General features: G+C 32.5%; 1 protein-coding gene across 1 annotated transcript in view; it reads right to left on the reverse strand.

The window, feature by feature from the left end:
- LOC108739159 (excitatory amino acid transporter 1) overlaps window positions 1–11,735 on the reverse strand; it is a 38,704-nt gene that overhangs the window by 9,626 nt on the left and 17,343 nt on the right. Inside the window, exons 2-3 of the mRNA XM_025978069.1 lie at window positions 8,996–9,237; window positions 6,681–6,888 (exon numbers count right to left, since the gene is read on the reverse strand). Of these exons, the coding sequence (XP_025833854.1) occupies window positions 6,681–6,888; window positions 8,996–9,221 (434 nt within the window). The 5' untranslated portion in view covers window positions 9,222–9,237. The remainder of the gene's footprint in view (window positions 1–6,680; window positions 6,889–8,995; window positions 9,238–11,735) is intronic.

An 11,735-nucleotide genomic window follows, 5' to 3' on the forward strand; every position in this document is an offset into this window, starting at 1 on the left:
AAAGTGACTGTTTAGGGATGTGGGTTGTTCAATTTTTAGGGAAATGCGAAGTTTAGCTCAGGATAGGAAACAGTGGAGGTACGTGTCCAACCAGTCTTAGGACTGACGACCTTATGATGATGATGATGAGTTTAATTTTTACTAAAAATTTTCTATTTCCTTTTTTCACGCTTGTAGATATTTTCGGTCTTTATTTTGTGTAGACCTTTTTCAAAATAAAGCAAATGCGAAGTTTTTGCCCTATAAAAGTAGTAGGTATATTATAGGCCTACATACATGCATAGGTCATTTATTACACTGTTCTTGAGCGGGACTTTTGATATATTAAATGGGACGCCAGTAATAGTTGCTCCAATTCTCGCCTAAGCGATGTTAGTGAGGAAATGCACTGATACCCTATATTATATTATACTTAATAAATGCGAAGTTGCCAGATCCATTTGTAAAAAGAAACTGTAAATAATAGTAATAATTTTTACAATGCATTATAAAAACTAATTTGAAAATCGTGTGCTTGCTAGTCATGTCCCGACTCCAATACTCATGTCGGATATGTGTTAGTTATATTATATCTATTTCTAATAATTTTCTTCGGAAAATCAGTCGCAACCATAATCAATAACTACAGTTTTTAAATTTTCTGTATAGCATTCAATATAAAATGTGTTTTCAGAGTTTACTGTTAATTTACTCAATTACCNTATCTATATCTATTTCTAATAATTTTCTTCGGAAAATCAGTCGCAGCGATAATCAATAACTACAGTTTTTAAATTTTCTGTATAGCATTCAATATTATATTATGGAAAATAGCTAAAAGCGGTTAGATTAAGATTATAAGATCGTGGTAGGAAAAGACAACACCAACGAAGTACTTATACTGTCTTATCTATATCTATTTCTAACAATTTTCTTCGGAAAATCAGTCGCAACCATAATCAATAACTACAGTTATTAAATTTTCACTATGGCATAATAGCGAAAGAGCGGTCAGATTAAGATTATAAGATCACGGTAAGAAAAGACAACACCAACGAAGTACTTATACTGTCTTATCTATATCTATTTCTAACAATTTTTTTCGGAAAATCAGTCGCAGCGATAATCAATAACTACAGTTTTTAAATTTTCTGTATAGCATTCAATATTATATTATGGAAAATAGCTAAAAGCGGTTAGATTAAGATTATAAGATCACGGTAGGAAAAGACAACTCCAACGAAGTACTTATATTGTCTTATCTATATCTATTTCTAATAATTTTCTTCGGAAAATCAGTCGCAGCGATAATCAATAACTACAGTTTTTAAATTTTCTGTATAGCATTCAATATTATATTATGGAAAATAGCTAAAAGCGGTTAGATTAAGATTATAAGATCACGGTAGGAAAAGACAACTCCAACGAAGTACTTATATTGTCTTATCTATATCTATTTCTAATAATTTTCTTCGGAAAATCAGTCGCAGCGATAATCAATAACTACAGTTTTTAAATTTTCTGTATAGCATTCAATATTATATTATGGAAAATAGCTAAAAGCGGTTAGATTAAGATTATAAGATCACGGTAGGAAAAGACAACTCCAACGAAGTACTTATATTGTCTTATCTATATCTATTTCTAATAATTTTCTTCGGAAAATCAGTCGCAGCGATAATCAATAACTACAGTTTTTAAATTTTCTGTATAGCATTCAATATTATATTATGGAAAATAGCTAAAAGCGGTTAGATTAAGATTATAAGATCACGGTAGGAAAAGACAACTCCAACGAAGTACTTATATTGTCTTATCTATATCTATTTCTAATAATTTTCTTCGGAAAATCAGTCGCAGCGATAATCAATAACTACAGTTTTTAAATTTTCTGTATAGCATTCAATATTATATTATGGAAAATAGCTAAAAGCGGTTAGATTAAGATTATAAGATCACGGTAGGAAAAGACAACTCCAACGAAGTACTTATATTGTCTTATCTATATCTATTTCTAATAATTTTCTTCGGAAAATCAGTCGCAGCGATAATCAATAACTACAGTTATTAAATTTTCACTATAGCATTCAGTATTATATTATAGAAAATAGCAAAAAAGCGCTCAGATTAAGATTATAAGATCACGGTAGGAAAAGACAACACCAACGAAGTACTTATATTGTCTGACATCATGATTTGAGATTGTAAGGACAATATAGATGCGCTTAAGGACAGAAATATAGGTAGAAGCGATGTCGAGCACAAGTAACTGCATTTAAGAGGTTCGAGTTAGACTTGGACTGTGTTATGGAAAAAATTACCTAATGTAATTAATGCAAGAACAGACGTACGAAAAACAAAACAGAAATGAATGAAACCCTCTGGCACCTGGTCTGTCGATCTCTATTTATTATAAACGTAATGGAATTCTTCGCTAATTTCAAGTACTTATGTATTGCAAACTTGCTCTGCATAAATGGAAAAGATTCTGACTCCGGCTCTGACTTATCTGACGATTATTATGCACCCAGGTCATTACAATAATAACAACAATGCATTATTTTGATCTTGTTCGCCAGGGACACTATAAATACATAGGTACGTATTTACTACACATCTATTCGTAAATAGAAACATATATATGTACATATACGATTATGCATAGATGGCGGAGGTCTCTGGTACCTTGTGACAATGCGTACGAAAGAGAAGGAGCGGACTTGCTGACGAATGAGAGCCTGCTGTTCTCTTTATCAGGACATAGCTCGTTTGGGGCCAGGAAATTTTGATGTTGATGGTAATCATCTCATGTCACGGTGTATCCGGTCGGAACGATAGTCACCGTAGACGGCATTCGCAGCACTGATATTATTGGGGCATCCATCATTCGAAACCGTTCCAACATCTTTGTTTCTACGGATTCGCGACTTGGCTTGATTTTCAACTTACTTGACTTGTCTTGACTTCATATTAAGTCAAGTCCGGGTCAAGCATGTATGTATTTGTATTTGTATTCGCAAAATCAAGAAGTTTTTCCAGACGACTTGATTTTTTCATCCATTTTCAAGTTGATAGTATTCCAAAATTTTTCAAGATCGTTACGCGAATGTCAATTTCTTCAATTATTTTGCTAGATTGTGAAAACATTCCTGAATATGACTTAAAATGTTCCAACCATGATAATTTTACGTAAAGAAATCGAAAGGAAGGTCTCTATTAAATGCACTAAGCTAAGAATCCATTTGTTTGATTGCTTATTAGAATATATGAGGTTAGGTTAGGTTAAGTTATATCAAGAATTGTAGATTGAAATTACTATACATCAAATAGCAAATAGCAAATGAAGTCAAATAGTCAATTTTTGAATGGATATTGATGTTCAAGTCCAGTCAATTAATTTTTAAAAACATCAACCCAGTTGAGCTGACGAATCGTTATTGGTTTCCCACTTGACTGGTTGTACAGGAAGATACCCCTTTAGAGCACAACAAAAACATTTCAATGAAACTTTGTAAAGAAACATGTACTCACAGGGAATACAACAATAAACATTATATTTAGTTAAATTAGTTTTAATATGTAAAATTATACTTTTTTAATATGAATAACCAGAGTAATTTCTGCTAGTAAGGATATATTTTATTACAACAAACAACACCCCCAAGGTGTGAGACTTTTTCAAGGTAGATTTTCTTCTTTTAATATTGACAAGAGCTGTCCCCTCTGAATAATAAAGAAATCAAAGGAATCACTATTAGATTCATTTTCAAACGAGTAATTTGATAAAACCTAAACACTTAGTGTGGTTTCACTGCCAGTAAAATTATTTAATAATGTTTATTTTGGATCTTTATAAATATTGATTTTTCGTGTTTCATAACTACAATTTGACCTTCCCCTCATCATTTATGTACAATATAATATAATAAAGTGTCCAGAAATGTCAACAATTACAATAGATTAAGTATCCATTACACGATTATTTGCGAAAATATAAAACTAATCTTCTTCTGAAAATTTATTATTTAGGTATACCTCAGTATAAGTAAACAATTTACATCGCATGAATCTAAAACCTTGACACACTATTTTTGCATTTTAATATCCACTTGTTTCCAATTTTTATGAACTCAATGGAATGTATCGGAACCAACACGTATTTTAAAATAATTGATAACCATTGGATGTTGAAGGTGTTTAGTTTAAGGATCTTTGGGAGGTACAATCGGAGGCAAAAAAAATATTTGAAATTCGTGATTAATTAGGTTTTGCAGGATATCATGAGGTAAATAAATAATATCTATACTAAAAAAAGTATATGGTTTGAGAGCAAATTTGGAATTTGACCAAAAATTTTGAATAAAATAAGAAATAACGAATAATATAGAAAATTTTTAACTGACTTTTGGCAGTGAATATGCCTTGATTTCAACTTCGAAACAGAAAAATATTTAGTTTCAATCTCTATTAATAATGAGCGTAAAACTTTTTAATATGTTTAAATAATAATTAAAACTTTAAAATTGCATTTATTTCAGACAATTATAAATATTATCATTATATTATCAAGTAAAAACGAGATTTTCAGCTAATTTTTCATTTTTTCCTCGATAACCATTTAGTGAATTTGAATAACCTTACGCTAAAGTGATTCTCCAGAGTTCAAGTTACTTATTATAAAAGTTTGAAATTTCTGGTAGCTTTTTTTCTGTTAATAAAAATAAATTTAATCTGTTCGGTTAAGGAATCTCCATAAAATGACGTGTAAAATTACAATTTTTTGAAATTTCAATAACTTTTTAACGGTTTAATGAATCGATTTGTAATTTTTACAAGAGTTTTAGAAGTGAATGAGATACTTTTTTCCAAGTTTGTCTCGTAGCATTCTGACATACCTCCCAAACATCCTTAATGTAAAACTTGTGTATTAAATTAGTCACAGCAATTCTTCGAACAGTTAAAGATAAAAACAACAACAAATTTTTTAGGTAAACAAACCGTAAAAATTTATTTTTGTAATGGTTAGGTAAATATTTTTAAAAGTACCATTGGTGGTAAAAGTTAGAAATGTGGATGCTATTGATAAAAAGTAATAAAACAGAATACGCTACAAAAATCGATGAAGAAAAGGGAGACATGAAGGGCTAATTAAAAACATATTAGAATCAGAAATAGAAATAAAGATAAAGTATAATCTCATTTGTTTAATATTTAGATCTTTTACTATACATATGCATAAGCAGGATGGAAATGTATCCAAAATAACCTACGGAAATCTCCAGTTGGGTCACGAGATCAAAAGTAATGTTCACCGCCTTGGCGAAGGCTCATGTTTGTATAAAAACTTATATTGATGTTAATAATACATAACTCGAAATCTATTAGAAAGTTATTTAGATTTTCTATTTAAACTGTTATGTACTTATTAGCACCAAACGTATCTAAATCCGCATCTGACCGAACGCATCGATCATCACTATACGGCCGTCAGTCTTAATAAGACTGGTTCGACAAAAAAAAAACTTTTGGGTGTTTCATTCCCACCAGCCAGTAATACTGGTGGGCGGGCAGTCCCTCCGGACTACGCCGGAAGGTAGGGCGGAAGACCCTCTTCAGCCTGCTTTCAGGAATCGTGAGAATGGGTGGGTGGTGGTTCGGGTGAGAAAGATGAGACGGACGAAATGAAGATAGAAGAGAGAATGCCATGCCGCTCGACACGCACTTCCACCCTTTCCTATCCTGAGCTAATCTTTCCGTAAAACTACAACAACCTACATCCTTAACTATTTGCGAACTGTAATCTAATTTAGGTCTACCTCTACTCTTAACCCTTGTTGTCTCTGACTAGACCTTCATGCCTGAGAAGGTGTCCTACCAACATATCTTGCCTATTTCTTATTGACTACCATAGAGTCCTCTGTTCTCCTATTCTTTCTAATACCTCTTCATTTCTAACCTTCTCTATTCACGGTATCCTTATCATTCGCCTGTAACACCACATTTCGAACGCTTCTAACCTTTTCTTTTCCGCCGTGCCCACCATCCATGTTTCGCACTCGCACAAAACCGAACTCCAAACATACACCTTTAAAAATCTTTTTCGAATTTCTAAATTAACCGTTCACGAACATAGAAATTAATTCTTTTTATTGAAGGCAACTCAACTCTGCGCTAATCTTTACTTTATATCCCTACTACTCCATCCATCCTGACTTATCTGACTTCTCCTAAATACCGAAAATCAGCCACTTCTTTTAATCTTTCTCCTCCTATCTTTACATTCGCTCTTTCCCTACTTTTTCTTCCCTTGCATACCGGTATTCTTGTTTTATTTATTTTCATACAATACTGTTTTGTCAATGCCGCTTCCATTTTATTTAAAATTATCTCCTCCTTGCTAGATGCTAATACTGCTATAAACTGCATCGATATATACTAGTATTACTATAAAATGTATAGGGGTCATTTTAATTAAATAATCATTATGTTATTTTCAGTTCAATGCAATAAATAAAAGCCCATAAGTAATTTTATCTAAATATCACTGCAATGTTTCTAATACATTTATTACCAACCCCAAACATATATAATTTTCCACCCTAATTTGGGTTGATGTTTTCACAATTTCAATGGAACACTAAGCATTTTTAATATTTTTATAGCACTTTCACATATAAAATCAATAATTGTTATAAACGTACCTTATCAAATCTAACAATGTATCTGCCGTTAGGACAGGTCTAGCCTGTGTATCGTCTTCTGTTTCTTCGAAATTTTTGCTTGCACTCACACCAGGTCGTATGGTCAGTACCAGAAAAATGCCCAGAATTACCGCCGAAATGGTTGTTGTAGCATAATACGCTATTGATCGAATCGCAATTTTCTTTGACAGGCTAAGGTCCAAAGATCCTGAAAACAAGTAAAAATAAAAACATTAAAATTAAGTGTATTACTGCTGGACAAGCACATTAAATCTCCACACATACCATCGGTCAAGCCACGGTCAAATTACGGTCCGACCACAATAAAGTAAATATTGTAGTATACATTTAATATGGTAATATTCGTACTATAAGTGACAATCAAGTCACTGTTCAGTCAATTAAATGCACTTTAAAGCCTAACTCAGTCAAGTCATGATCAAGTCACGGTCAAGTAAAATATTGCGGCATCCATTTTATATGACGGTATTCATACGATAAAGAACGATGAATTCACAACCAAGTTAATATTAACCACGGTATCTCTCTCTGACAATATTATCATCTGGCCGTGATTAAACCTTGACTTAACCGATAATATGAATCGAACTTAATCGTGAGTTGATACATTGATGAACAATATTTAATGTCTAGAACACTACCGCAAAATCTAATTTTTGGTAAAGGTACACATGTGGTCCTAAAAGCTTAATTCATACTATCGGTCAAGTTACGATTCAGTCACGGTCAGATCAAAATATCCCTGAAGAAAAATACTGCGGTTAATTAATTGGACCGTGATTTGACTATTCTTTCTTAATGAACAATGTCATACAAAATGTAATCTATGCTACAATACTTTGCTTTGTTGTTACCGGACCGTCACTTGACCGTGGCTTGACCGATAGTATGAATCTGGACAAGAAAGTCATACCGCGACAAGCACTTAAAAAAAACAAAAATTCATTAGCCCTATCTTAAGAAAAATAGCCTATACAGCTGCTTAAAATTCAGAATTTGTAGATGTATGTCATACAGTAACAGTAGAGACATCATAAAAGGGAAATGCAGGTACAGTCTGCCAGTCGCGTTTTACAAAAAGGAATGGAGAACAGTTAATTTGGAAATCGGAAATAGATTCTTAAAAGTGTAGATATGTTTGAGAATCTGTTCTATACCTACATGGGTGCGAAATGTGGATGGTGTGCACATGTCGGAACTGAAAAGAAAGAGTAACAAATCTTTGCGAATTACTGCTATAGGAAAATGTGCAAAATATTATGGATAGAAAGGGTTAGAAAGGAGGAACTATTAGAAAAAAGAAGACATCAAACGGGAGCTTTAGAGAGATACTAGAAGAAGAAACAGGAATAAAGAGGAGTTCTAATTTTCGGAAAATATGATCTAGGATAAGGAGTGGAAAAATGACAATTTCTACATTCCTCAAAAGAAATTTTAAAATCCCGGTTTATGGTTCGTAAAATAATTATCCAAAAACAATTATTTATTGGTTAGATTTTAAGATCGACAGATTTGTGTTATGGTTTTTTTTACTATAAATTTCATAATATTTTTTCCTGACACCTTGATAGGACATAACGGGCTAGTTGGAGACATATTAAAATGAGAAACAGGAGTTAAAAAGGATAGAGGTAGATCTATTACTGTTTGCAGTAAGGTGCATGTCAAACTACTATTTGGGCTGATAAGCTAATGATTATAATGAAGACGATGATGAGAAGTATAATAACAATCAAGAAATAATTTAAAAGCTAAGAGTAAAGGTTTTTATTCATACGAATAACAGTGGCTTTGTTTATTAATGAGGTATATGACTAACACAATTTTCCAAGAGAAGAAAATTAGAGCATACGCTTAGCGTGAAGAAATATAACTATGCCTAGTAAGAGTTTCTTGATCTTCTAAGAAATTGCTTACTTCATAAACACTACTAAGAAATTTTAAACGAACTCTGGTTGAATAACAAATTTATAGAAGATAGTGAACCAATCAAATGGCAAAAGTTAATATATTCCAAGAGTTAAATATTATCTAAATTTCTGATGTATGCCCTAAATTGAAATGAATTAATTACGGCAAATATGTAAGGAGAAATGGGATAATTCTCGTCATCTGTACACTTAATTGCAATTCGGAGGTCGTTTGTAACATGTACCATTAAGAATCTCGACATTATACCTAAACTTTTCATAACAAAATTGTCTATCCTTTAGGTTCATTTCTGGAGAGTTTACACTGTAATCTGTAATTGATATTCCGATTTTAATTGAAGATAATCGTTTATCTGAACCTACCGATGGCTGATATGACAGAAGCCATTAGAAGTGGTACAATAAGAGCCTTCAGCATCCTGAGAAAGAGATCGCCAGGAAATTCCAGGTACATGATCTGCCTGGGGGTCCATTTTGAGGTCGCGGTAGCTCTGATTATGCATCCACATACAGTTCCCCCAACAACGCCCACGACGGTGAGGAAGGTCAACAGGTTGTGCCTGTTTACTTTTGGTTTGCAACGAGCCATCGTTCCCCTTGAACCACTGAAACAGAAGAACATATTTATTTAAAAACAAAAGAAAAACACAACACGATTCTTCCTACTTATATTTATATCTACGTACAAGTGTAAGCAATTAATATAATATTTCGTTTCTACTTGTAAGTATCTTGGGTACAATGTTTAAAGAGGTCGATTCGATAGAAATTAACAGAATAATTTTCATTAAAACATTGAAAATAAGAACGCATTTATATCTAAAAGTCCTTGCAACGTTTGAAAGTTATTAGAGGAATAGTTTAAGAGAAATTAAATAAACAAATTAAAATGGATTGTATAATTCCGAATTAGGACAGATAGGACCATTCGAAGCGAAAATGCCCCTGTCCTGACAGTATGACTTTTCCTGATTTAAGGGAAGGAAGGGCAACCTGATCCCCCAGGTATGAAATCGCATTTAGTGTTTATTAGGAAGGCGAGGGTGGAAATCCCGGGGATGATGATAAATCCCTTTTCTAATAATGAATAAATTTGATTTCTTAATCAAGAGGAAATACTCCTCTTTCGTCCTTGAAGTCAGGGAAAAATATTTTTTTCAGTAACGTTATAGTAAAGTATTTCAATGGTAATTCAATTCAAATAATAATTCCTTCAAGGTATATGCATAAAAAAAAGCAACTGAAAAGGTTTTGCTTCGAAGGTTTGCTTTAAAGTAAAATGTTTTACATAATTCGTATTTACAAAAAGAAGCAGCAAATTTTCTCGCTCTTTTCAACTTTTAAGTAGCTGTCCAAGCGTCACACAGCTTGTAACGTAAAAATTTATGTATTTCTAGGACTGTTTTTGTGTTAAAATCTATCTAAAAGGACTTGTATGACTAATCTTTAGTTGTGTGGTCCCAGTATTGTACTTGTTATGGCTGATATGGTGCATTTACGTACAACAAAATACTATAAACCAAGACGTACACCACGAAAATCAGATTTTACAACGTTATTTAGATTTAAGGAGAATTTCTTGGCGCGTATCCCGAAACATGTGGAGTAGTTATGTCACCTGTACAGAAAATGAAAATATTTCTGCGTTATTGTGCGAACCATTTTAAATTTGTTAACTTTCAACATTGCACAAGTTGATTGCACAATGCAAATTGTAACTAGTTTATCGAAATCGATAGCGACTAATCTATACCTTCTACATTATTTATCCGAAGCATTTCCTTGCAAGGAAAAGGTGCAGATTATGAATACGGATTGTAGCAAAAGCTTTTACTTCTACCTTTCACTTGAAAGAAAATGCTTTATTTTTATAAACACGGCCTAATGAATGCTTCAAATTCAACAAAGGCAAGTTACGATGTAGAAATACAAAGGTCCGTTCTCGTAAATATCTTTTCCATTATTCTTAGGAAAATAGTAGCTTAATTAATAAGTGATGGTAAATATACGTAAAGTGGTGCTACAAGTGAATAATGCAAGTGCAAAAGAGTGAGAATGTTGTTAACATGCAATATTTACAATATATTGATGCATAATACATCTCTTAATTTGAATTTCATGAAAAGAAGAAAGGTAAATATTGTTTTCGTTAGCATTTCCTAGTAATGTTTACATCTTATATGTTCGCATTTTATATAATTTGAATTGCTTAGTAGTATTTCACAATAACACTGTCTAAACAGCAAAAAAAAATTGTGAATGCATCCCAGTAATGTTTGTTTTCATTCAAATTTTATTTAGTTTTCCAATTTTTTGTTAAGCATTTCAGTAGTTTTTAATTTCTTCTTAGACGACGGAAAAAACTCTAGACTAACGTTTATTATCATGCCCGTGTACTAATTTTAAAAAGACAAATAAAAAACTGACTTAATAGTGGTTGAACCTTGAACTAGCAAGGAATTTAACAATTTTGAAGTGCTTACATGCTATTATTGGTACCAGACAACAAATTTTCTAGTAAGCATAAAGATTAATAGGTATTAAGTAGTAGGTATTACTAAAAACATTACGCAAAACATTTACATTTTGTTTGCTTCGCTGCATCTTTACCAGAAGATGGATTAGTAGAGATGCGGGTCAATATCAAGGACAAGTATAGGTCTGACGAAGGAAGCTGGCGAGCGGTCGCGCAGGTCCTTGCCCATTTATGACCTATTTGGGTAAGTCACTTGGAACCGATACACAAATAAGCTGTCAGTAGGCGTAAATAATAGTATTAATACAGATAGGACAGTAGCGTACTAGAAAATAATGTAAAAACATGACTTGAAAAAATTAACCTATTGCTTTTATTTTATAGTTAGTTTTCACATTCACTCTCATCATGAGAATCTTTATCACTGTCACCAACATCAACAATTAGTTCTTCTGTTTGTCTGTCTATTACTTGCTCACTGATCCCTATTTTTAAATATTTAATCTACGCCCCTGATAGGAATACTGAAGAATGAGGGCTGCAATCTTTATACCTAAAACTGCCTACTTTTGCCACCGCGCATCCACGCCATTTTAAAATTTCCGCCAGCTTCCAGCGTCAGGCCTG

The sequence above is a fragment of the Agrilus planipennis genome, unplaced genomic scaffold, assembly GCF_000699045.2.
Source record: "Agrilus planipennis isolate EAB-ADULT unplaced genomic scaffold, Apla_2.0 scaffold220, whole genome shotgun sequence".
Taxonomy (NCBI): Eukaryota; Metazoa; Arthropoda; class Insecta; order Coleoptera; family Buprestidae; genus Agrilus; species Agrilus planipennis.